Source organism: Hypanus sabinus, chromosome 27 (genome assembly GCF_030144855.1).
Source record: "Hypanus sabinus isolate sHypSab1 chromosome 27, sHypSab1.hap1, whole genome shotgun sequence".
NCBI classification, from domain to species: Eukaryota; Metazoa; Chordata; class Chondrichthyes; order Myliobatiformes; family Dasyatidae; genus Hypanus; species Hypanus sabinus.
This window is the reverse complement of record NC_082732.1, coordinates 36,086,012-36,113,501: the sequence shown is the minus strand read 5'-3', so window position 1 is coordinate 36,113,501 and position 27,490 is coordinate 36,086,012. Positions and strand designations below refer to the sequence as shown.

Below are 27,490 nucleotides of genomic sequence, written 5' to 3'. Positions count from 1 at the left end.
AAAATCTTGAAAGATTTATTTATCTCATCGTGATTAACTGTCAAATCACCATTCTATTTACGAATCTTAATAATTTGACGTTTAACCAAAGCAGTCTTCAGTTGGTTAGCTAACAATTTGCCCAATTTATCATGATGCATATAAAATTCACTTCTAGTTTTCATTAATTGATTTTCAATCAAGGATGCAAGTAATAAGCTGTGTTCCATTTGAAGCTCAACTCTTTGTTTATAGAGCTCCTCACTAGGAGCGATAGAATATTTCTTATCAATTTCTTTGATCTTATCAACCAATAAAAGAGTTTCATTCTTAATACATTTCTCAAACCAACAGAATAGGAGATAATCTGTCCACGTATATAGGCTTTAAAAGTGTCCCAAAGTGTTCCGCAGGAAATTTCTTCCGTTGTATTAGTTGAAAAGAAGAAATTAATCTGTTCCTTCACAAATTTAATGAAATCTGTATCTTGAAGCAAAGTAGAATCAAATTGCCATTGTCTAATGCTAGGAGCTGTGTCCATTAATTTAATAGAAAGTTTCATTGGAGCGTGATCAGAGATGGCTATAATGTCATATATACAACCAATTACAGATGGAATAAAATGAGAGTCGATAAAAAAGTAGTCAATTCTCGAGTAAGATTGATAAACATGTGAGAAGAATGAAAACTCTTTGTCCTTAGGGTGTAGAAATCTCCAAATATCTGAAATTCCAGAATCAGTCAAAAAAGAGTTGATAAAAGCAGCCGACTTATTTGGTAAAGTCTGAGTGGATATGGATCTATCCAGCAGAGGATTTTAACAACAATTGAAGTTACTGCCCATTATCAACATATATTCATTTATATTAGGTAGAGAAGTAAATAAAGACTTTTAAAAAATCAGGATAGTCCATGTTTGGAGTGTGAAATGCTAATCTCCTGGGATTTTCATGCACATTAGTCTTTACAGAGAATGGTGCGAGAAACAACATCCAGTGGTGTGGGTGAAAATGCCTTGTTAATGAGAGAGGTCAGAGGAGAATAGCCAGACTGGGTCAAGCTGACAGGAAGGTGACAGTAACACAAATGACCACACTTTACAGTAGTGGTGTGCAGAGGAGCATCTCTGAACGGACAACAGGTTGAACTTTGAAGTGGATGGGCTACAGCCACAGAAGACCACAAACATACACTCACTTGCCACTTTATTAGGTAATGAAAGTACCTAATAAAGTGGCCACTGCGTGTATTTTTAATAATTAAATTTTAAATTTGGTATTCAGAGACGTTTAATGTATTTTTAAGTGCTCAGGGATTTATATTGACTATAATTCTTGTCCTCTGAAATGTAACTTGTGTTTTCGTGTCTGGTTGGAAAAGTCTGCTTGCTTTATGCATTTTCTTCTATAAATAAAAATAAAAACCTGTGTATCCTTTCTTGGGTTGGAGAGCAAAAGTCTAGTCTCATCAAGGCCCTGTAGAATTATAATAAGATATATTTGCTTGACTGATGCATTATCAAGTTTTTTTGTCTCTCCTTAGATGCAACTGAATGATTTCTATTTTCTCTTTTAAATTATCAGTCTGATGAGCTGGTGAATTTAAATTCCATGAAGTAAAGAGTCTGGAGTTATTAAGAATCCCATTGTTAGCAATGCTAATGTTACCATGAAGTTGTGACATGTGGGAAAAACAATAACTCTTCCCTTTTCATGATGCTTATGTTGATAGGAAATGGAGTGGAAGGCAAGAATCTTAACATTTCAGCAGGCAAATGAATAAGTTGGAAAAAAGAAGTAATTGTAATTTCAAAAAATGTACTGAATAAATAAAAGGGTATAAGTTCTAGGGATAAGTGGAAAAGAACAATTTATTTTTTTAGAAAGAAAAATTGCTGAACATTCTTGGGAGGTGCAGTTAATGGAGCATTTCAGTGATAATCTTTGTTTTCCATTTTCCATAGGGATGAACAGATGGTCCAAATTCCAGCTGGAGTGGAAAAGCTCCATGTGGTAGCCCCAACTCTGCAGGCTTTGCTCTTAATCATTTCGATTGTTACCTATATTACATACCAAGTAAACAGTGAAAAATACCGCTTCTTATTTTCAGGTATGGGATTACTTCCATGTATTTCAGAAGGCCAGTAAAATCAGGAATATCAGTATGTGAACATCTCTGCATAATGGGTGGGAAACTTGAGCAAAAAATAAGAACTCAACAAGTTGAGTAACAACTGTAGATGCAAAGGAAACTCGGGTTGCAACTGGAATCTCAACATGACCATTTTAGGGAGTGTACAGGTGGACTACTAAACAGTCAGTTGGTCTACACTTGGTTTTGCCAGTGTGGAGGAGCCACGTTACAAGTTTTGAATGCAACAGACCAGGATGGAAGAATTGCACGTATATCCCTGCTGCACTTGGATGACAGGAGAAGTGTTGCACCTCCTATTGTTGCAGGGGATGGGACGGGTGGGCTTTAGAAGGGAAAGATGGATTGGGGCATCACAGGGAAAATGGTGCCTGCGGAGAACAGAAAGTTGGGGAAAGGTGATGATGTTTTTGGTTGTGGGATCCTGTGGGTTGAAGTGCCAAAGTTGATTTGCTGAATGTGGTGGGAAGCTCTTGTTTTGTCTGCAGAAAGCTTGGAAGATGGGTGGGGGAAGAGAATGGGAATGTCAGATCAGACATATAGGAAATGCATGCATGGGCTCCATCATCCACAGCAGGGTGAAGCTGTGCTTCCTAAGAGAGGGGGACTGTTCTGAAGACTTGCAGGGGAGACCCTCGTCTTGAGAGCAGATGTTGTGGAGACAGAGAAGCTGAGGGAAGGATATAGTGTCCTTATAGGAGACAGGATGAGAAGGGGGTTTATTCAAAGGGAAGGAAACTTGCTGCTTGTATTTCCATAGTGGCGCACTTTATTTGAAGACAGCAGAAATCAAAATGAAATTCAGTGGATTGGGCCTGGGAAGAGTTGGAAAGTAGCAAAGAGAAACCCTGAGAGACTAATGTTGTAGGCCTTCTGAGATTGTTCTTATTAGGATTTTAAATGTTTGATCTTTTTAAGTAATTGTAGAAATGTATTTACATTTTTTTCAGCTACAAAATATGAAGAGTTCATAAAGGTAAGATTATATTATATTGCTTCATTTTATTATGAGAGAAAATGACATTTCAGGTAATCAAAGTTCAAAGTAAGTTTATTATCAAAGTACACGTCATCATATACAACCGTGAGATTTGTTTTCTTGCGGGCATCCACAACAAATCCAGGAAGAGAATCACTGAAAGATCTCACACAACAGGACTGTCAATTAACCAGTGTGCAAGAGACAACAAACTGCAAAATAATAATTAGTAAGCAATAAATATTGAAAATCTGAGATGAAGAGTACTTGCTTGTCAAAATACTGTGGTCCTTGTCAAAATACTGCAGTCCTTGTCATTTACTTACTCTGTTGGTGTTTATGCCTTTCTTGTCAATGAAAGGGTCAAGTTTGACAAATATACAACTAACTGGTCATGAGAAGCATCTTTTCAGTTGATGATGGTCAGGATGTTCAGTGTAATGTTTTATGCACAGGTTAGACCAACGCTGTTCTCTCTACGGGTGAATTCAGATTTATTTATCACATGTACATTGAAATATACAGTGAAATGTGTCATTTGCATTAACAACCAGCATTCTGGCACCAACATAGTATACCCACTATGCTGGGTAGAACAACACAAAACACGACAAGCAGCAAATCAACCAAACAACAAATAAGTCCCTTTCCACTCCTACCAACACATGACAGACCTCCGACTTCAGGACATGCCTCTTGGCCTCCTGGCTTAGAATTACAATTATTGCCATCTTTCACTGCAAATAATCCTGACAGCAATACTCCAGTGTCATCTCTATCTTCTGGCCTAGTACTTTGCAATTTTAAAACAATTATAGTTCTCTGGTAGATTTTAGCCCCAACCAATTGTGCACATCAGTTAGACAAGATATATGGTTGCACTACAGTAAAAGGATTAACTTGGCAGTGTTGGTGCAGAAGCTACCTGCCTAGAAATTCCATGGTGCTGTGCTTGTATTTGTGGTATGAGTTCGAATTTTGTCATAAATTGAATCGTAAAAGGACCACGACATAGCCAGAAGGAGGATGATGTGCTGTATCTTGAGCTAGTGTTGGGCATTTCTGGAGAAATGTAGGATGTTGCAAACTGGGAAGTCAATGTGGGAGTATTGCAAAGTGGCAGGATCACCCTCGCAGACTGAATGGAGGTTTCTCAAGCTCAGATGATTCATGCCGTGAACAGGTTTTGAAGTCCACAAAACTGGAAACGCTGCCGGTGAACGACTTCACCTGGAAAGTTTGATATTCTTCTGGGATAAAGTGAAGGAAAGAGGTAAAAGGATGGTGGATAAGCAAAAGGATAATGGTGTACACCCTTTCGGTTGCATGGGATAGTGTTGTCAGAAGTTGACTGGTGAGTGGAGATAGGAGAATCTTCCAGGGAGTCATGGAGTTCGTTCCAGTTAAGTCAAACTGCTCAGTTTTGTTTTTGGTAATGTATTCAGTTTTTAATACTTTGCAAGTGGTAAATGTGTGCAGCCTTGTAATAGTTAGCAAAGAGTGAAGCTTTGGAGACTACTGTTCTCCAGGAGTTGACAGTCTGGTCCAAGTCAATCCCATCTTCTTGGCTTAATGGGGGCTGGAACGTCCTGTCTTTTATGCAACTTGGCAACCCCTGGGAAGCAAGCAACCAAGACATTTGACAAAATTGTAACAATTTTACAAAATCACTTGAGCCATAAACCCCTTGTAATAGCTGAGAAATTTAGATATTTCAGAAGGAACTGGTCAAAGTAAGCAAGCATTTCTGAACACATTGCAGAACGACGCCAACTTTTATCAGTACAGTGATTTCAGAGATGGGATTTCTGATGCATTAAAGGACAGGCTTGTACGTGGCATGCATAGTCAAAGCACCCAAAAGAGGCTACGGTCAGAAAAAGACCTAACCTTAGAATGGGCACTGACTATTGCAGTATCGATAGAGACTGCAGCAAAGGATGCAGCAGAACTACAGGAAAAGAGGTTTGAATGTGAAATGCACAAAATGTCCCTGAATAGTGCAAAAAGCTAAAAATGTTGTCAATGTGGCATTCCCTCCCAAGATGCAAGTGACTGTTGGCTTAAAGAAAAAGTTTGCAGAAATTGTCAGGGACAAGGTCACGTAGTGAGAGTGTGCAAGGCAGACAAAAAGCACAACAGAGTGAAAATTCTCACACACAAAACTAAGCAAATGCATAAAATGACTGAATATAAAACAGTATCAGACAGCACAGGCTCTGACAAAGGTGAGCTTTCATGCCCGGAACTGCATAGTATTACTGAAGCAGATAACAAAATCATATGGATCACTACAGATATATCTGGTGTAAAACTGAAAATGGAACTGGACACAGGGTCAGCTTTGTCTATAATTTCAAGGGCTGACTACAAAAGACTTGTGTTTTCTAAGCTACCATTATAGAAGATCTAAGTGATGCTAAAGACCTACACAGGCGAAAAAGTTTCCCCCAAAGGCAAACTGGAAGTGAATGTGACGTATGGAGGCCATACACGGCAGCTATAGCTTTATGTGTTGAAAAGTGGAGGGCCTACACACTTCAGAAATGAATGGTTGAGAAAAATCCAACTAGACTGGCACTCAATCAAAGTTCTCAATATCTCATCAACAGACAACTGCAGCCCAGATGATAACACTAACCAGAGACTGTCATAGCTGCTTAATGCGCAGGGGGGAGTGGGGGCTACTGCACAGGACTGAAAGAAGCTGCAGAGGATTATAAACTTAGTTGGCTCCATCTTGGGTACTAGCCTACAAAGTACCCAGGACATCTTCAAGGAGTGGTGTCTCAGAAAGGCAACGTCCATTATTAAGGACCTCCAGCGGCCAGGGCATGCCCATTTCTCGCTGTTGCCATCAGGTAGGAGGTACAGAAGCCTGAAGGCACACACTCAGCGATTCAGGAACAACTTCTTCCCCTCTCCTATCCAATTATTAAATGGACATTGAACCCATGGACACTACCTCACATTTTTTAATATATAGCATTTCTGTTTTTTGCACAATTTTTAATCTATTCAATATATGTATATTATAATTGATTTACTTATTATTTTATTTTGTTTTTTTTCTTTTATATTATGTATCGCATTGTATTGCTGCTGCTAAATTAACAAATTTCACGTCACACCAGTGATAATAAACATGATGCTAATGAGAAAATGTTTGAGAAGGACATTGATAAACTCAAAGGCATGAAACGCTCAAACGTTGGGTGTTGGGCATTGCTCCTAGGAGCCCATTTTTATGACATAGAGTTCAAGGGTACCAAACAACACAGCAACACTGTCATGTCTTACACTATTGGCAGCTGAAGAAGGAAAGTCTTCATACCGTGATTCAGCAGAAGTGTTCCACACCACATTGGTAACAAATATAAAGAAAAACAAGGAATGACCCAACATTGTCTATGACATCAGCATGCAAGGATGGCCAGCTCATGGTAACCCAATGTTTCCAGAGTTCTCAGTGAGACGAGACCAACTTCCAGTACATCAAGGATGCTGACTTGTAGATCTCGTGCAGTTCCTTCCAAACTGCGTGCCAGAGTGTTAGAGAATCTGCATGAAGAACACCTGGGTACAGTCAAGATGAAGACTGTGGCATGGAGCAATGTGTGGTGGCTGGGAATAGATTGAAGACTTGGCCCAAAGCTGTTCAGGATGCCAAAATGTTCAAAATGCACCCCCACAGGCGCAGTTACACCCATGAGAATGACTGTCCTCACCGTGGCAAAGAGTACATACTGACTGCTGGACCATTCATGGACTCCATGTCCGATTACTGTGGATGCTCATTTGAAGTGGCCAGAGGTCGTACCAATGAAGTTAATCAGCTAAGAAAGGACTACTTCCGCTCTGAGGACTATCTTCACCAGAACTAGCTTACCTGAAAAAATTGTGAGTGACAACAGACCATGATACAGGTCAGAATTCAGATGATTCATGAAGAAAAAGAACATCAAACATTTCAAATTAGCTCCTCACCACCCAGCAATGAATGGGTTAGCTGAAAGGTTTATCCCAACGTTCAAGAAGTCCATTAAAGCGATGGACAAGGAGGACATTTCTCTACAGCACAAGGTGGACAACTTCCTTTTTGTGTATTGGACCTCTGGCCTTGTAATGACAAATTAAACACCTGCAATACTGTTCATGAGCAGGAATCTGATATCTCACATAGACCTGAAACCAGACCTCTGGAGGGAAATGCAGAATAAACAGTTCAGTCAGTTGCTGAGAGAATCAGAAAGGAGCTTCGAGATTGGACAGGAAGTTGTAGTTTTCTGCGTACATGTAGTGCTGATGGAAAACAACAAATTTCAGGACATGTAGTACTGTGCAAAAGCTTTAGGCACATATTTACTGTACAGTTAGGCGCTTAAGACTTTTGCACAGTACTGAGTCATTTTATGTATTGCACTGTACAGCTGCTGCAAAAAAACAAATTTCATGACTCGTGATAAGTCTGGTTCTGAAAGTGGGAAGTGGGCAGGGAGAAGGTAATCATGGTTGGGAAAGGGGGAAGGGAGAGGGGGCAGTGGAGAGCACCAGAGAGACATTCTGTAATGATTAATAAACCAAATTGAGAATCAAATAACCTTGCCTGGTATCTCAGGACTGGGTATGTCTGCACCCACACCGCCACCTGCCCCGGCACTCCTTCTCTGTTACCTCTCTCATGACGCTCCTCCCTCGCCATTCCCAACTTCCTTTGCTCCCACCAGATTTACAATCTTGTGCTCCATTTCATGGTGACAAATACAGCACTGAGCAAAAGTCTTAGGCACCCTGGCTATACGTGTGCTTAAGATTTTTGCACAGTATTGAATGTCATGATATTAAACTCGATTCTAATAAACTTTAATCAGTGAATGTGCAAGTCAAATCACTTAGTTTTTCTCATCAAAGCTACCAACAAGGAAACATCATTTGCCACAATGCAACTGGATAAACTGGTCAAACGTTTTGTTGTATTTCAGTAGTCATGATTTTTTTTAGTGGCTAGTGTTGGTATCAGGAAGTGATTTAAAATAAGTTTTTAAAAAGTCAGGTCACTTTGGTACTGGAAGTCTGTCAAATGGTGGAAGTTAACAAATGTAACAATAGATGCCGATGATATTAAACCTAGTTCTGATACTGAAATGCCCTTCATCTGCCAGCTCGTACCCTGTACCCATTCCACCCCCCCTCCTCACTTTATTAATATGGTTTCTTCCCTCTTTCTTTCAAGCTTTGATGGCGAAGGGTCTTGGTCAGAAACATCAACTATTTATTCCCCTTTCTAGAAACATGGAAAACAGACAGCACAATACAGGCCCTTCGGCCCACAAAGCTGTGCCGAACATGTCCTTACCTCAGAAATTACCTAGGTCCCTCTATTTTTCTGAGTTCCATATACCTGTCCAGGAGTCTCTTAAAAGACCCTATCGTATCCACCTCCACAACTATCACCAGCAGCCCAATCCATGCACTCACTACTCGCTGCATAAAAAGAAAACTTAACCCTGATACCTTCTCTGTACCTACTTCCAAGCACCTTAAAACTGTGTCCTCTCGTGCTAGCCATTTCAGCTCTGGGAAAGCCTCCGACTACCCACATGATCGATGCCTCTCATCAGCTTATACTCCTCTATCAGGTCACCTCTCATCCCCCGTTGCTCCAAGGAAAAAAGGCCAAGTTCACTCAACTTATTCTCATAAGGTGTGCTCCCCAATCCAGACAACATCCTTTATAGTTGCTCAGTTCCTCCAGCATTTTATGTGTTTTGTTCAAGATTTCCAGCATCTGCAGAATTTCTTATGTTTATGTTTGAAATAATAAGCTGGACGAGACACATTATTTAAACACTGATGAAACAGTAAACTTAGAGTAGTAAGGGAGCATTGGTGGCAAGTCAGCATCTCTCCTCAGATGTCGCCTGACCAGCTGAGTATTCCCAGCCTTTTTTAGTGAAGTTTCAAGTATCTTCTATGCTTTGCTTGTCAACCAGAAATAATTACCAAAAACACAGCCTGACTACCTGAGAATTTTTTATCATTTTTGGTCTTTAATTCAAATAAAATGACTTTCAAATCTCTTGGAGTAACTGTGCACTTACAATTTTATGCTTTGCATTAAACTGTAGTTTGTAATATAATTTCTATAATTGCCCCAGTCCCTGTTGAAAACCTGACAATAACGATGCTGATTAATCTATATAAAAGAGAACAATTTCTTTATTGAAAACACAAATTGCTGGCAGAACTCAGCAGGTCAAACAGCATCTATGGGAGGGAGGTAGTGATGACGTTTCGGGCCAAAACCCTTCATCAGGAATGAAGTAACATGGGATGGTGGAGGGGGGATAAGAAGTGGGAGGAGGGATGAAGTAGAGAGCTGGGAAGTGATAGGCTGAAGGGAAATGGGCTAGGGGGAAGGTGGAGAATTATGGGAAATAAAAAAGAAAGAAAGGTAGGGCTGGGGGGAGATTATAGTGAGGGGGGAAAAAGAGAGAGAAAGAGAACCAGATTAAAATTATAGATAGGGATGGGGTAAGGGGGGGGGCAGGGGTATCAACGGAGGTGAGTGAGTTGGATGTTCACGCCGGCAGGTAGGAGGCTACCTAGGTGGGAGATAAGGTATTGCTCCATCAACCTGAGTGTGGCTTCATCTTGACGGTAGAGGAGGCCATGGACAGACATATCGGAGTGGGAGTGGTCTGTGGAATTGAAGTGTGTGGCCACAGGGAGATCCCGCCACTGCTGGAGGACCGAGTATCGGTGTTCAGCGAAACGGTCTCCAAGTCTGCGGCAGGTCTCCCCAATGTATAAATGGCCACATCGGGAGCACTGGATACAGTATATCACCCCAGTTGACTTGCAGGTGAAGTGGTGCCTCACCTGAAAGGACTGTCTGGGGCCTAGGATGGAGGTGAGGGAAGAAGTGTGGGGGCAGGTGTAGCATTTCTTCTGTTTGCAGTGATGTGCCTGGAGGGAGGTTGGTGGGGAGGGATGGGGGGGGGTGATGAATGGACAAGGGAGTCGCGTAGGGAGCGATCCCTGCGGAAAGCCAAGAGTGGGGGGGGAGGGGAAGATGTGTCTGGTGGTGGGATATAGTCATGAAACAGTACAGCTTTATAATTACACTGTTGAGTGAAATGGAAGATTTTTATTAAATCTGCAGTGATACTTCTGTTTAAAAAAAAAAGATTTTTTTTCATTTGTATTAATCCCTATATTTAATGTTTAATTACAGATGATTCTCCTTCTATTCCTGATTTCCCAAATTCCGGTGACAACTGCTTGTGACCCAGGGGAGTATGACAATAATGGTGTCTGTTGTTCATTGTGTTCTCCAGGTAAGTGATGACCAGTACTTTATACAATAATTATCTCAATGCCAACAGAATGCTTTTCATTAGCTTTCAAAAGTGGTGCAGCTATATTTTTACTAAAAAAAATGCCAGAAATTGATTTTAGTAAGGCCTTGACAAGTTCACTGAAGGGAGGTTCATCCAGAGATAACAATTACACGGGATCCATGGTGAATTGGCTGTTTGGATTCAGAACTGGCCTGCCCATGGAGACAGGGTAGTAGTCAGCGGGACTTATTCTGGCTGGAGGTTTCTGATTAGTGGTGTTCCGCAGGGATCTGTACTTGGAACCCCTGCTGTTTGTGATACATATAAATGACCTACAGTGGCATGCAAAGGTTTGGCACCCCTGGTCAAAATTTCTGCTACTGTGAATAGCTAAGCGAGTAAAAGATGACCTGATTTCCAAAAGGCATGAAGTTAAAGATGACACATTCTTTTAATATTTTAAGCAAGATTTCTTTTTTATTTCCATCATTTACAGTTTCAAAATAACAAAAAAGGAAAAGGGCCCAAAGCAAAAGTTTGAGCACCCTGCATGATCAGCACTTAGTAACACCCCCTTTGGCAAGTATCACAGCTTGTAAACACTTTCTGTAGCCCGCTATGAGTCTTTCAATTCTTGTTTAGGGGATTGTCGCCCATTCTTCCTTGCAAAAGTCTTCTAGTTCTGTGAGATTCTTGGACCGTCTTCCATGCCCTGCTCTTTTGAGATTTATCCACAGATTTTCGAAGATGTTTAGGTGGGGGGACTGTGAGGGCCATGGCAAAACCTTCAGCTTGCGCCTCTTGAGGTAGTCCATTGTGGATTTTCAGGTGCGTTTAGGACCTTTATCCTGTTGTAGAAGCCATCCTCTTTTCATCTTCAGCTTTTTTTTACAAATGGTGTGATGTTTGCTTCCAGAATTTGCTGGTATTGAATTCATTCTTCCCTCTACCAGTAAAATGTTCCCCGTGCCACTGGCTGCAACACAAGCCTAAAGCATGATCGATTCACCCCCGTGCTTAACAGTGGGAGAGATGTTCTTTTTATGAAATTCCGCACCCTTTCTTCTCTGAACATACCTTTGCTCATTGCGGCAAAAAAGTTCTATTTGAACGTCATCAGTCCAAAATGCATCAGGCTTGTTTAGATGTTCCTTTGCAAACTTCTGACGCTGGATTTTGTGGTGAGGACGCAGGAAAGCTTTTCTTCTGATGACAGTAGAACAGCGCACCACCACTCCAGAGTCTGCTAAATCTTCTTGAAGGTCTTTTGCAGTCAAACGAGGGTTTTGATTTGCCTTTCTAGCAATCCTATGAGCAGTTCTCTCGGCAAGTTTTCTTTGTCTTCCAGACCTCAACTTGACCTCCAATGTTCCTGTTAACTGCCATTTCTCAATTCCCTTATGAACTGAGGAAACGGTTACCTGAAAATGCTTTGCTATCTACTTATAGCCTTCTCCTGCTTTGTGGGCATCATTTATTTTAATTTTCAGAGTGCTAGGCAGCTGCTTAGAGGAGCCCATGGCTGCTGATTGTTGGGACAAGGTTTGAGGAGTCAAGGTATTTATAAAGCTTTGAAATTTGCATCACCTGGCCTTTCCTAATGATCACTGTGAACAAGCCATAGGCCTAACAAGCTAATTCAGGTCTGATATCTTGGTAAAAGTTATCTGAGAGCTCAAATCTCTTGGGGTGCCCAAAGTTTTGCATGGTCTTCCTTTCCTTTTTTTCCACACTAAAATTGTACAAAACAAAAATAATACACTAATCTTGCTTAAAATGTTGAAAAGAATGTTTCATCTTTAACTTTATGACTTTTGGAGATCAGTTCTGCTCACTTAAGTATTCACAGTAACAGAAATTTTGACCAGGGGTGCCCAAACCTTTGCATGCCACTGTATATGAAAACGTAGATGGGTGGTTGGTAAGTTTGCAAATAATGGAAAGACCAGTGTTCTTGTGGATAGTGTAGGTGTCTGGCAAAGGGTACAGCAATATATAAACAGGTTGTAGATATGGGCACAGAAATGATCCAATGTGAAGTGATGCACTTTCGGAAATACAAAGAGACAATCCACTGTTACTGGCAAGACCGTTAACAGTGCTGGTGACCAGAAGGATTTGGGGCTTAAGTTCATAGCTCCCTGAAAGTGATTACGGGTTGATAGTGTGGTAAAGAAATCATATGATATGCTTATCTTTAATGCTGAGGAACTGAGTTGAAGAGTCGAGAAGTTATGTTACAGCTGTATAAAATTCTAGTCAGGCCCCATCTAGAATATTGCATTGTTCTGGTTACCCTATTATGTGAAGGAGGGGGTGCAGAGAGGTTTATCAGGATGCTGTCTGGCTTAGAGTGCATCTGCTATAGGAATAGGCTGGACAAACTTGGGCTGTCTTCTCTGGAGCAGCAGAGGCTGAGGAAGATTTGAAAGAGGTTTCTAGGATTATAAGAGGAAATGTACACTTTAATACTACTACTGACTAGATTGGAAGATATTTAATTGTTACTGGTTTATTACGTGAGCAAAAGGTAGCTCTGGTGTGTGTATACGCACCTAATGTAGATAATTTTGATTTTTTTAAGAAACTTTTTTCAGAATTACTGAATCTCAATGAATATAAGCTGATCATGGGTGGTGACTTTAATTGTTGTTTAAATCCGGCGATTGACAGGTCATCAACCAATCCGTCGCTTCCTAATAAAGCGGCAACTTGTATTAACTCTTTTTTATTAGAATATGGCCTTGTCGATGTTTGGAGATATAAACACCCCAATGATAAAGATTTCTCTTTTTTCTCACATGTCCATCACAAGTATTCTCGAATTGATTATTTTTTTTTAGATGCACGTCTGTTAAACTCCGTTGTTCAATATGCGTATGACATCATTGCGCTCTCAGATCACGCGCCTTTATCGGATAGATTTTTGAAAATCTCACAGTGGAGATTGAACCCCGTATTGTTACGGGATCCAGCTTCTGTTAATTTTATTAAGGAGCAAATTTCTATATTTTTTGAATTTAATACAACTGAAGGAATATCAAATCTGGATATATGGGACACCTTGAAATCTTTTCTTAGGGGACAAATAATCACATATTCAGCAGCCTTGAATAAGAAAACTAAAGCGGAATTGTCAGTGCTTATTAATAAAATTAAACAGATAGATAAAGCGTATTCAGTTAAACCTACTGAAGACCTATATAAAGAAAGGGTCGAATTTCAGTCACAGCATGATTTGCTTCTGACCTTTCCCAATGAACAGCAAATTTTTAAATCTAAAAGTTTATTTTATATACATGGGGAAAAATCTACTAAACTTTTAGCGGGTCAGTTAAAGGCTGGGATGGTCAGAAGACAGATTTTAAAAATTCGCCGACCAGATAGAACAGAAACTTTAGATCCTTATGAAATTATTAAGATATTTATGTACTTTTATTCTAATCTTTATAAATCTGAATTCTCTGATAGTACTATTACTATGAATAGATTTTTGCAAAGGTTAAACATACCTCAAATTTCAATTCAAGATGTTGATACGTTAGATGCACCTATGAAACAAGAGGGGATAGCCAAGGCTATATCCTCTATGCATTTAGGTAAAGCTCTGGGACCTGATGGCTATACGGTAGAATTTTACAAGACTTTTCATGAAATGCTTACACCACATCTTCATCAAACGTTTACTGATTCTACATCCTCTGGGAACCTTCCTAAAACTTTTTATGAGGCACTAATTTCATTGATTCCAAAAAAAGGAAAAGACCCACTGGAATGTGTATCCTATAGACCTATTTCTTTACTGAATGTAGGTTTTAAAATCCTCTCTAAGATTCTAGCAAAAAGGCTTGAGAATATCTTGCCTAATGTTATATCAAATGATCAAACAGGATTTGTAAAAAATAGATACTCACATTTTAATATTCGAAGATTGTTAAATATCATTTATTCCCCCTCAGCCAAAGAATCTGAATGTATTGTATCTTTGGATGCAGAGAAAGCCTTTGATAGGGTGGAGTGGCCTTATCTATTTCAGGTTTTGAAGAGGTTTAATTTTGGTCCAGGATTTATTTCCTGGATTAAATTGATTTATCATGCCCCGGTAGCTGCGGTTCTAACTAATAATCAAAAGTCTCCTTATTTTAGATTATGTAGAGGTACACATCAGGGTTGTCCCCTTAGTCCTTTATTATTTAATTTGGCTTTAGAACCAATTGCTATTGCTCTTAGGGATTCTAATTCTGTGAAGGGTATTAGGAGAGGGGATAAATTACATAAAGTTTCATTATACGCGGATGATTTATTAGTTTACATTTCAAATCCTAAGAAATCTATTCCTTCTATTTTATCTATATTTATGGAATTTGGTACTTTTTCTGGATAGAAACTTAATTTACATAAAAATGAATTATTTCCTATTAATAATTATTGATTATTATGATCAAATACCTTTTAATATTGCCAAAAACCATTTTACTTACCTTGGTATCAAAATTACAAAAAATTTTAAAGACCTATATAGGTATAATTTTGTTTCCCTTTATTTGAATATACTCAACAGGCACTTTCTAAATGGTCACCTATGTCGATGTCATTGATAGGTCAAATAAATGTTATAAAAATGGTTATTCTACTGAAATTTTCATATATATTTCAAGCAGTTCCCTCTTTTGTTCCAAAAACATTTTTTGATAAAATAGACTCTGATTTTGTCTTATGTTTGGAATAATAAAAACTCTAGAGTGAATAAACTTTTATTGCAAAAATCAAAAAAAGATGGAGGACTGGCTTTACCAAACTTTAGATTTTATTATTGAGCAATTAATATTCATTATATTACTTTTTGGATTTATGATATAGACGACCAAGATCGCTCTTCATGGTTACAGCTGGAGGAAAATTCAGTAATGGGGGTTTTCGTTAGCTTCTTTATTAGGAGCTCCTCTTCCGTTTTCACTCTCCAGAATAGGTAGACAAGCTCTCAACTCTATTGTTAAACATACTTTAAAAATTTGGTTTCAATTTCGTAGATTTTTTGAATTAAATGATTTCCTACTTTCTAGTAATATTTATTCTAATTTCTTTTTTAAACCATCAACTTTGGACAAGGCTTTTTTAACATGGAAAATTAAGGGAATAAAAACTTCTTTAGATTTGTTTTTACAAGACTGTTTAATATCTTTTTCACAGTTAATGGATAAATATGATATCTCTAATACACATTTTTTTCAGATATTTACAGGTTAGGAAGTTTTTACGTGATTTTTTATCGGCCTGCTCTTTAAATTTGGCTTATGCTATTTTTCAGTTTAAACCTTTTCAAAAACAATTAATAGCTATCATTTATAAACAGTTAATGAATGCTCGCATGTCGCCTAATGATAGGGTTCAACAAACCTGGGAAGTAGAACTTCAACATTCACTTTCAGTAATGGGGTAAAATTTATTATTTAGTCAATAATTCATCTATCTGTGCACGCCACATCTTAATTCAGTTTAAGATAGTACACAGGGCTCATGTGTCCAAAGATAAATTGGCGTCTATTTTTCCTAATATAAGCCCTACTTGTGACATATGTAACACAGAAGTGGCTACTCTAACTCATTTGTTCTGGTCATGTATAAGTTTAAACAATTTTTGGAGGGATATGTTTGGAATATTATCTAAAGTTATAGATGTGGATGTTCAACCTAATCCACTTACAGCAATTTTTGGGATTATTCCAGAGGAAGCAAGCAAAGTGTCTGCTTCCGCCCAACATGTGATAGCTTTTTCAACTTTACTGGCCAGGAGAGCTGTTTTGCTACACTGGAAAGGCTGTCCCAAATAAATGGCTGCCCTGGTTATCTGATGACCCAATTAACCAGAATCCACTTATCAGTAGTGATATTCACCATCTCCTCCAGTGTACCTGGGTAATCTGAGGAAAGGAGTGTTTGAAGATCAAGACCACACATCTGTCACAAAGCTCATGCTCCACAGGGTAGTAGTGGTTCACTGCACATTTACCAGGTGGACAGACAAAAAAGTTCAAAGAAAATTTATTATCAAAGTACATATACGTCACCATATACGACCCTGAGATACATTTTCTTGCAGGCATTCACAGTACAAAGAAACCCAATAGAATCAATAAAAAATTACACACAGACAACCAATGTGCAAGAGACAACAAATTGTGCAAATACAACAAAAAAGAAAAAATCTAAATAATAAATATTGAGAATGTGATTTACAGAGTCTTTGAAAGGGAACTCATTAGTTGTGGAATCAATTTAGTATTGGAGTGAGTGTAGTTAGCCACTCTGGTTCAGGAGTCTGATGGCTGAGGGATAAAAGAAGCTTGTTATAAAATTGTGAAGACTTACTGATTAATGGGCATCCCAGATTTGAATTTGCTCAATATGAGGAATGAATATTGAAGTGTGCATGCATCACGAATTAAGAACACACTGTCATTGGAAGATTGAACACATCAGCCATCAAGCCGTGTACCCACCTGCCCAATTACAAACATCCTGCCAGAGTTGAGGCTGAGTCTCTGAGGTTTACATTAGCCTTATCGTCCACCTCGGAACCACAGAGCTGGAGCTTAACCAAGTCATCCACAATTCCAAGGGGCTGCAAAAAATAGGGTGTATCTATGATAGTGCTTATGCATATAGTGTCTCTGAATACATGGCATCGCTGAAATACTATTTCTGCTCAGAAGTAATAATGGTCTCAAGTCGGTTTTTTTTTGACAAAAATGCATTTGAATTGATTCTTTGAGAGCAGAATAAGCACTGTGATTCCTTGTCACTTTTCCAATGCAGATTTTTGTTTTATTGCAGGCACTAGAGTATCCAAACACTGCACCTTGATGGCGGACACAACATGTGTTCCCTGTACAAATGGAGAGTATATGGAGCATCCAAATGGACTAGAGAAATGTTTTAAGTGTAAAATATGCGATGCAGGTATTTATTATAATATTGATTGAAGTTATGCTGATTTTATCAACCCATCAGGGTTTTCTGAAATTCATTTACAAAGAATTACTGACACCACTTGCTGCTATTGTAGCAAAGAATGTCATGACTGTATCGTAGTGAAAACCTGAGCTCAACTTCAAACCTGACGTGCCATTTTCTGCCATCAGATTCTTGCTGTAGGACAAATTAGGATGAGCTTAAATCTCAGTGAAAATATCCCGGGGTAGAAGTTGCTTCACTTTCTTTCCGGGATTTTAAAACAGCATCTCTTGTCACCCTGTTTTTGTGAAAGTTGACATGTTTTGATCTGTCATATTTTAGCCCAGCTGAGTTGAGCCTGAAACCAGTTCTCAAAAGGGCATATTGCCTAATATAAGCAGCATTGATCAGGCTGCAGGTGAGCCTTCACCTAAAGAATGAATACACTAAGAATATAGAGTTGGGAGAGTGCTCACAAGAGATAATAGGAGCTGGGCAAGGTGGTGGAAAGCAGAACTAGCAGGAGGCATGATCTTTGTACAAGGGAGCCACTGCACCTTTTCTGGACTACAGACATACTCTTGGCAGAGGGAGTTGCCAGAAAGATCTCTGCATGGACATGAATGCCTGTACTTGAGAAATCTTCAACCCATGCCTGTTCCTCCTACAGGGTGAAGGAAAATTGGCTGAAATTTCTCTCCTTTAGTTTGGCTTTGTGTGACCTGGGTAAGAACTCAATCTGAGATGGGGCAGCAGTCAATGATGGCAACGTGGAATGACTTTGAGTGCACAAAGCAAAGAATGATCTCCAAAAGTAGTGAATGCAATATATGGAGACAATAGTTGAGGTTGCAGCAGCTCATTGATGTTATAGAGGATAGTGCAATTTCAGCCCAATAAATCAGTGGTCCCCAACCATCGAGCTGCGGACCGGTTTCAGGCCACGAGGAAACGATCTGATTTGGTGATATGAAACAATATGAGTCAGTTGCACCTTTCCTCATTCCATCACGCCCACTGTTGAACTTGAATGCACACGAGGTCATTCCCCACTTGAGGTCATCAGTCGGTCATTAACCTACAACTACTCGATGAGTGAAAAACAAATGTCGCTTTAGAGTTTCTTTGGAAGAGGTGGTAGGGGACATAAAAGGTCTAACGATAATGATAACGCAGAGACAGCTGAGGCCAAGACTACAAAAAAAAAGAAAGCTTCCTTCAACAGGGAATATGATGAGTCGTACATAAAATATGGCTTTAATGTGACCGGTGACTCGCACGCTCCAAGCCCCTTGTGTGTTATGTGGGGAGAAGCTGTCTAATGAGGCAATGAAGCCCTCAAAACTGCTTCGGCACCTTGAGTCCAAGCACCCTGCACTTAAAGACAAACCCATTGAATTTTTTAAGCAGAAGTAAATGTGAGCAAGCGGGACAGAGGCAAGTGCTGAGAGCACTACAGTGACCTACAATGACCTACAGTGGCATGCAAAGGTTTGGCACCCCTGGTCAAGATTTCTGTTACTGTGAATAGCTAAGCGAGTAAAAGATTCCCTGATTTCCAAAAGGCATGGTTAAAGATGACACATTCCTTTAATATTTTAAGCAATATTTCTTTTTTATTTCCGTCATTTACAGTTTCAAAATAACAAAAAAGGAAAAGGGCCCGAAGCAAAAGTTTGAGCACCCTGCATGATCAGTACTTAGTAACACCCCCTTTGGCAAATATCATAGCTTGTAAACGCTTTCTGCAGCCCGCTATGAGTCTTTCAATTCTTGTTTGGGGGACCTTGGCCCATTCTTCCTTGCAAAAGGCTTCTAGTTCTGTGAGATTCTTGGACCGTCTTCCATGCCCTGCTCTTTTGAGATCTATCCACAGATTTTCGAAGATGTTTAGGTGGGGGGGGGGGGGGACTGTGAGGGCCATGGCAAAACCTTCAGCTTGCGCCTCTTGAGGTAGTCCATTGTGGATTTTCAGGTGTGTTTAGGATCATTATCCTGTTGTAGAAGCCATCCTCTTTTCATCTTCAGCTTTTTTTTACAGATGGTGTGATGTTTGCTTCCAGAATTTGCTGGTATTTAATTGAATTCATTCTTTCCTCTACCAGTAAAATGTTCCCTGTGCCACTGGCTGCAACACAAGCCCAAAGCATGATCGATCCACCCCTGTGCTTAACAGTGGGAGAGATGTTCTTTTCATGAAATTCTGCACCCTTTTTTCTCTGAACATACCTTTGCTCATTGTGGCCAAAAAGTTCTATTTGAAACTTTTGAAATCAGTCCAAAATGCATCAGGCTTGTTTAGATGTTCCTTTGCAAACTTCTGATGCTGGATTTTGTGGTGAGGACGCAGGAAAGCTTTTCTTCTGATGACAGTAGAACAGCGCACCACCACTCCAGAGTCTGCTAAATCTTCCTGAAGGTCTTTTGCCGTCAATCGGGGGTTTTGATTTGCCTTTCTAGCAATCCTATGAGCAGTTCTCTCGGAAAGTTTTCTTGCTCTTCCTGACCTCAACTTGACCTCCACCGTTCCTGTTAACTGCCATTTCTTAATTCCCTTTTGAACTGAGGAAACGGTTACCTGAAAACGCTTTGCTATCTACTCATAGCCTTCTCCTGCTTTGTGGGCATCATTTATTTTAATTTTCCGAGTGCTAGGCAGCTACTTAGAGGAGCCCATGGCTGCTGATTGTTGGGACAAGGTTTGAGGAGTCAGGGTGTTTATAAAGCTTTGAAATTTGCATCACCTGGCCTTTCCTAATGATGATTGTGAACAAGCCATAGCCCTAACAAGCTAATTAAGGTATGAGACCTTGACAAAAGTTATCTGTGAGGTCAAATCTATTGGGGTGCCCAAAGTTTTGCATGGTGCTCCTTTCCTTTTTTTCACTCTAAAATTGTACTAAACAAAAATAATACATGAATCTTGCTTAGATTGTTGAAAAGAATGTTTCATCTTTAACTTTATGACTTCTGGAGATCAGTTCTGCTCACTTAAGTATTCACAGTAACAGAAATTTTGACCGGGGGTGCCCAAACCTTTGTATGCCGCTGTATATGAAAACGTAGATGGGTGGTTGGTAAGTTTGCAAATGATGGAAAGACCAGTGTTCTTGTGGATAGTGTAGGTGTCTGGCAAAGGGTACAGCAATATATAAACAGGTTGTAGATATGGGCACAGAAATGATCCAATGTGAAGTGATGCACTTTCGGAAATACAAAGAGACAATCCACTGTTACTGGCAAGACCATTAACAGTGTTGGTGACCAGAAGGATTTGCGGCTTAAGTTCATAGCTCCCTGAAAGTGATTATGGGTTGATAGTGTGGTAAAGAAATCATATGATATGCTTATCTTTAATGCTGAGGAACTGAGTTGAAGTTATGTTGCAGCTGTATAAAATTCTAGTCAGGCCCCATCTAGAATATTGCATTGTTCTGGTTACCCTATTATGGGAAGGAGGGGGTGCAGAGAGGTTTACCAGGATGCTGTCTGGCTTAGAGTGCATCTGCTATAGGAATAGGCTGGACAAACTTGGGCTGGCTTCTCTGGAGCAGCAGAGGCTGAGGAAGATTTGAAAGAGGTTTCTAGGATTATAAGAGGCAATGATAGACCGCCGGTATCTTTCTACCAGAGTTGAAATGTCTTTTCCCAGAATGGGGGAAAAGTATTTTTATTCAGAAGATTGGTGATTCTTGGAACGTGCTGTGTCCCGGGGTGTCGGGGGCGATCACAAGGTTCTTAGATAAGCATGTGGATGTGCAGGAAATGGAAGAATATGGACATTGTGGAGACAGAAGAAAATACTAATTTAATTAGCTTACAACATTGTGGGCTGTAGGACCTGTTCCTCTCCTGTACTGCATTCTATGTTCATAGAGCGTAGTTCAACTGTATAAACTATGTTCTAATGAAGTTTATTTTATCAGTGATATTTCCCTTTTTATAAGAAAACATATGTACATAGATGCCTCTCTGTGCTGTTTTGTTTATATTGAAGTTTTTTGTGTAATATTTCCGTAAGGCAGTCAAGTTTCTCATTCATATGTGTAGCCTTTTCATAGAGGATTTTCATACTTGGACAGGTTGAGACTTCTTAGTTCAGCATCCTGGAAACCTGAGAAATAGCCCTAGAACCCCCTATGTAAATATATGCCTAATCCCTGGGCTGGTCAGTTCACTCTGACATCCATGAGGATCCAGTACAGAAAATCATACAATGCCGGTCTGAAGAAATAAATATCAACACACTTAAGATGCTGGAGGAACTCGGCAGATGAGGCAGCATCCAGGACTGAAAAATTATCTTGGCCCAAAACTTCAAAGACTATTTGTTCATTCCATGGATGCTGCCTGGTCTGCTGAGTTCCTCCAGCATTTTGCATGTATTGTTTTGGATTTCCAGCATCTGCAGAATTTCTCATGTTGTGGAAATAGATGAAGTTTTACACTTCTGTGAGTCGATAGACTGGTGAATATTCAAGGACTCCGTGGCCAATCTAAAAGAGTATGTCACCACAGCCGGACTTCATCAGGAAGTGTGTAGAGGACTGCACAGTACAGAGGTCAGTTTGGGTGTTTGCCAGACAGAAACGATGGTAAACTGAGAGATTGACTTCCTAAGAATTGTAGGTCTGCTCTATTCTAATGAGCTGACTCTAACCCATACATGAAACTGAGCTACGGCCTTTGTAAAGCTATCAGGAATGCCAAGAGACAAGACCAGCTCAAAGTCGAGTCCCAGACCAGCCATCAGGGCTTGTCTGCTATAACAGGCTGGGCATTATCACTGATGAGCTCAATGCATGTTTTGAACAGAATGGTATTGAAATGACAGCAGCCTCCAAAACACCTGAACTCACAGTCACTGCTGCAGATGTCGGATCAGCTTTCCAGTGAGTGAGCCCACAGAACGTATCTGGCCCACATCCTTTGATCCTTTGTCCATAAACAGGCAAACAGGGTTTTATGCGTACATTTCTAACCACTTCCTACTCCAATCTGAGGTTTCTACCCACTTTAGGAAGACCACTATCATCTCAATGCCACAGGAAAAAGAAAACTAGCATGCCTTAGTGCAACTACCATCCACCATCATAAAGTGCTTTGAAAGGTTGGTTATGGCACACATCAGCTCCAGAAACCTTGAACCACTACAATTTGCAACTGTTGAAACAGTTCCTAAGCAGACAAGTTCTTGCAGGCTCCACATTCATCTCTGGAATGTCTGGAATTTAATCTCCTATTTATTGACTGCAACTTTGCCTTCAGTATCATAAGAAACAAACTTATCTCCAAAGTTCCAGACCTAGGACTCAGCACTTCCTTCAATAACTGGATCCTCAACATTATTAAGAACACTTCTTGAGGCAAACAGTGGAGTGGTGAGTGAAGGCAAAGTGAACTCGAGGGTTGAGCTGTGCTGGTGCGATGCAAACTTGGAGTGTAACATGATCAGAACAGTGTCGGAGTCAGAGATGGAGTTGAAGAGAGAAATTTGGAGAGGAGTTATGGCGGAGGAGTTTTGTAGCCTGCCCAGCTGAACCAGGAGTGAGGTTGGATTGATCCAAGTGCTGAGCCAATTTGGAAAGGTCAAGGGGTCCTAGTATGTGGCATGATACAGTATTTAAACTCCAGCCCAGGTGGATTGTAAGGGCACAGTGTCGGGCCAATTCTGCTCACTCTTCCGCGATGTTCACTTCTCTCTCCATGGCGCTGACTTGTCAGCTTCGCAGAGTCTTGCCCCACTATGGCCAAGAAAACATACCAACATTTCTACTTCCTCAGAAGGCTAAGGAAATTTGGCAGTCTCCTTTGACTAATTTTTATCAATGTAAACAGCTTGGCGTGGCTACTGCTCTGCCAAGACCACGAGATGCTACACAGAGTTGAGGGCACGGCTCAGTCCATCATAAGAACTAGCCTTCCCTTCATGAACTCTCCTTACTCTTCCCAATGCCTTAGACAAGCAACCAACATGATCAAGGACTACTCCCACCCTGGACATCTTTTCTGCTTCCACCTTCCATTGGGCAGAAGATACAGAAGTTTGAAAACGCACGCCAGCAGGTTCAAGGATAGCTTGAATCCCACCTCTTTAAAAGTCTTGAACATATTGTACGATGAAGATGACCTCCTGAATCTCTTAGTCTAACTTGTCATGGCCCTTGCACCTATCTACACTGTACATTCTCTGTAACTGTATCAGTAAAACTGTAGTTTCCATTCTGTTACTGCATTTTGCTTTGTACTGCCTGAAAGTATTTGTTTTAGACTGACCTACCTGCATGGCAAGTGAAACGGTTTTTCACTGTCTGTGTGAAAATCATAGACCAGGTATATCCCATAATTTGCTTCCCACTGTGAAATGACAGTAGCAAGTATTGATAAGAGATTGCTATATCAGTTTTCTAAGCAAATTCCTTAAGTGTGTGCCTGCTGTGAACTGCCAGTCTACAGAATATTGCCCCTGGTAAACTAGGGCAGTTCCTCACACACTTTATGTTTAATTTTCAACATGAATTGTGTGTCTCACATATTGCTAATAGAGAAATATTTTGCTAATTAAATATAAAATGATAATACCAGTGACATAGATAAAATACTGGAGAAATTCAGCACTTCAGGCAGCATCTTTGGAACATGTTGGCTCAAGACCCTTCTTCAGGACTGAAAAGGAAAGGGGAGACATCTGAATAATACAAGTGTGCTTTGCAAACTAATAGTGTCAGATTTAAACTATGCCACACTTCGTGATTTGCCAGACTACAGAATGCTGAACCAGAGTTCCAACCATAATAGCTTTTATTAGTGGTAATTTCAACTTTGTTTTTCTTTCTATTCATAAATTTGCAAAATCTTGCCAACATATATTTTTGAAATTAATTTTCAAATATATTGTAGATTAAACTGAATTATGTGGAAGATACAGACAGACATACTTTATTGATCCCGCGGGAAACTGAGTTTCGTTACAGTCGCACCAACCAAGGATAGTGTAGAAATATAGCAATATAAAACCATAAATAATTAAGTAATAAGAAGTAAATTATGCCAAGTCCAGGACCAGCCTATTGGCTCAGGGTGTCTGACACTCTGAGGGAGGAGTTTTAAAGTTTGATGGCCACAGGCAGGAATGACTTCCTATGACACTCAGTGTTGCATCTCAGTGGAATGAGTCTCTGGCTGAATGTACTCCAGTGCCTAACCAGTACATTACGGAGTGGATGGGAGGCATTGTCCAATATGGCATGTAACTTGGACAGCATCCTCTTTTCAGACACCACCGTCAGAGAGTCCAGTTCCACCCCCACAACATCACTGGCCTTACGAATGAGTTTGTTGATTCTGTTGGTGTCTGCTACCCTCAGCCTGCTGCCCCAGCACACAACAGCAAACATGATAGCACTGGCCACCACAGACTCATAGAACATCCTCAGCATTGTCCGGCAGATGCTAAAGGACCTCAGTCTCCTCAAGAAGTAGAGATGGCTCTGACCCTTGTAGACAGCCTCAGTGTTCTTTGACCAGTCCAGTTTATTGTCAATTTGTATCCCTAGGTATTTGTTATCCTCCACCATTTCCACACTGACCCCTTGGATGGAAACAGGGGTCACCGGTGCCTTAGCCCTCCTCAGGTCCACCACCAGCTCCTTAGTCTTTTTCACATTAAGCTGCAGATGATTCTGCTCCAACCATGTGACAAAGTTTCCCACCTTAGGCCTGTACTCCGCCTCATCTCCCTTGCTGATGCATCCAACTATGGCAGAGTCATCAGAAAACTTCTGAAGATGGCAAGACTTTGTGTTGTAGTTGAAGTCCGAGGTGTAGATGGTGAAGAGAAAGGGAGACAGGACAGTCCCCTGTGGAGCCCCAGTGCTGCTGACCACTCTGTCTGACACACAGTGTTGCAAGCGCACGTATTGTGGTCTGCCAGTCAGGTAATCAATAATCCATGACACCAGGGAAGCATCCACCTGCATCACTGTCAGCTTCTCACCCAGCAGAGCAGGGCGGATGGTGTTGAACGCACTGGAGAAGTCAAAAAACATGACCCTCACCGTGCTCGCCAGCTTGTCCAGGCGGGCGTAGACACGGTTCAGCAGGTAGACGATGGCATCCTCAACTCCTAGTCGGGGCTGGTAGGCGAACTGGAGGGGGTCTAAGTGTGGCCTAACCATAGGCCGGAGCTGCTCTAGAACAAGTCTCTGCAGGGTCTTCATGATGTGAGGGGTCAATGCCACTCAGGCTCAGGTTGAAGACATGGTGAAGTACTCCACATAGCTGGGGGGCACAGGCTTTGAGCACCCTAGTCACTGTTAACATGTTTGCCAAGATTCTAAAGTCTTTGAATGGAGAACTGTTGCACCCGGGCAATCTGATTTACTACAGTTCCTACTATGCTATGTGCAGGACAAAATAAACAGTGCTCAAAAACTGAACAGAGTGTAGAATCCTCACTGAGCCACACTGGTGATTGAACTGGATAATCCTAAAATTGGCCACAACAATCCTATTAGCTTGTGCCATGAAAGTGCACATGATGCATTAACCCTTGATACAGATGCTGGGAATCCAGAGAAACACACACAATGCTGGATGAACTCAGCAGGCCAGGCGGCACCAATGGAGAAGAATAAACGGTTGATGTTTCAAGTCAAGATATCTATTTGGGTCTCAGTCCAAAACATCGACTGTTTATTCCTCTCCATTGATGCTGCCTGACCTGCTGAGTTTCTCCAGCATTTTGCATTAACCCCTCACTGCTTGTAGATTTTTGGGATTTCTGAGTCAGACCAGTGCTTTTCAAAGAATAGCTACAGGCAGCAGCAGCACAGTGAAAAGCAAAAATTGGGAAAGAACAGCTTGAGTGAGAGAGAGCTAAAAAGGACACGGGAAGTAAAAAAAATTAACATATCAGCACCAATTAACATTTGAATGATTGAGAAATGAACATAAATTAAACTTCCATAAGTTAAGAATTTCTATGGAATTTGCTATCAGTTACCATATGTGGCTTGAGAACATTATTTTCTCACATTACAGTAACTCAAACTTCGGCTGGTGTTGTTTTGTGGGGTGCCATCTCTCAGTGAAAAATGAAAGTAGATATATGTTTTTTAAGTGTTTTATATGCACAGACTATATACTATATACATATATTTATATGCATATACTATATGCTAAGAAAAACATTTCACTAACTGACGCTAAATAATACCAGATGTACTTGTTCTGACTTACGTACAAATCTGACTTAAAAGACGGACTCAGGAACGGAACTCGTTCATAACCCGCGGACTGCCTTTATTTAAATGAAATATAGAACAAATTAGAACTACCAACATTACTACAGTAGTGTGGCGACCCGCTCCTAGCGCACTCGAATCGGCTCACAAATAACCAGCTCACAATAACTGGCACAAAGGCCAGTCCCAAAAGGGCGCCAGGTCTGCTTCACCAACAAAGGGAAAAGCCTGCGGGGGATTGTGAGTATGTGCCCACTACAGCATCCGCGCCCGGGGAGGGCGGGATCAGGGAGGCTTTAAAGCAAGGCTGTGAAGTTCGAATAAAATCTTCTTTAACTGCAGTTTACCAATTCCGTGTCATTATTTCAGCGCTGCGTGTAGCACACCGCTACAGTACAAAGAAACTGTATTTGTTTGTAATAGTTACCAATAGAGGAATTCATCGAGTGTACACTGGTGTGTTCTTTTGATTGACTTTAAATGAACAAAGTGAGTCCACAGACCTAGTGCAGATAATGGACTGCCTTCATTGCCTTCCTGCATGAAGTAATGTCGTTAGCCAACAATAAATTTCCTGATACCTATATCCATTGGCTGCACCAAGAATATTATCTTGGCAGACAGAAATTCCAGAAGAATATTTCTCAAATATTCTACATTAGAGTGTGCAGTATGATTGTCAATAAGCAGAGGAATTTTGCTTGTAGCTCTGTATCCCAATTCATTAGTCATTTCTTAAAAATTTCGGAAGTCATCCACGCATTCTTATTAGCATAGAACCCAATTGGTAAACTATCCATTCTTCGCCTCTTAAAGCTCTGAGGTTTAAAGCTTTTCCC

The 27,490-nt window shown here is 40.4% G+C and overlaps 1 protein-coding gene across 2 annotated transcripts in view; it reads left to right on the top strand.

The window, feature by feature from the left end:
• The window catches only part of LOC132382219 (tumor necrosis factor receptor superfamily member 5-like), a 71,148-nt gene that overhangs the window by 22,136 nt on the left and 21,522 nt on the right, over positions 1 to 27,490 (top strand). For both annotated transcript variants that reach the window (XM_059952223.1, XM_059952224.1), the window contains exons 5-8: positions 1,943 to 2,088; positions 3,081 to 3,106; positions 10,347 to 10,449; positions 17,287 to 17,412. In XM_059952223.1, coding sequence (XP_059808206.1) covers positions 1,943 to 2,088; positions 3,081 to 3,106; positions 10,347 to 10,449; positions 17,287 to 17,412 — 401 coding nt within the window. The remainder of the gene's footprint in view (positions 1 to 1,942; positions 2,089 to 3,080; positions 3,107 to 10,346; positions 10,450 to 17,286; positions 17,413 to 27,490) is intronic.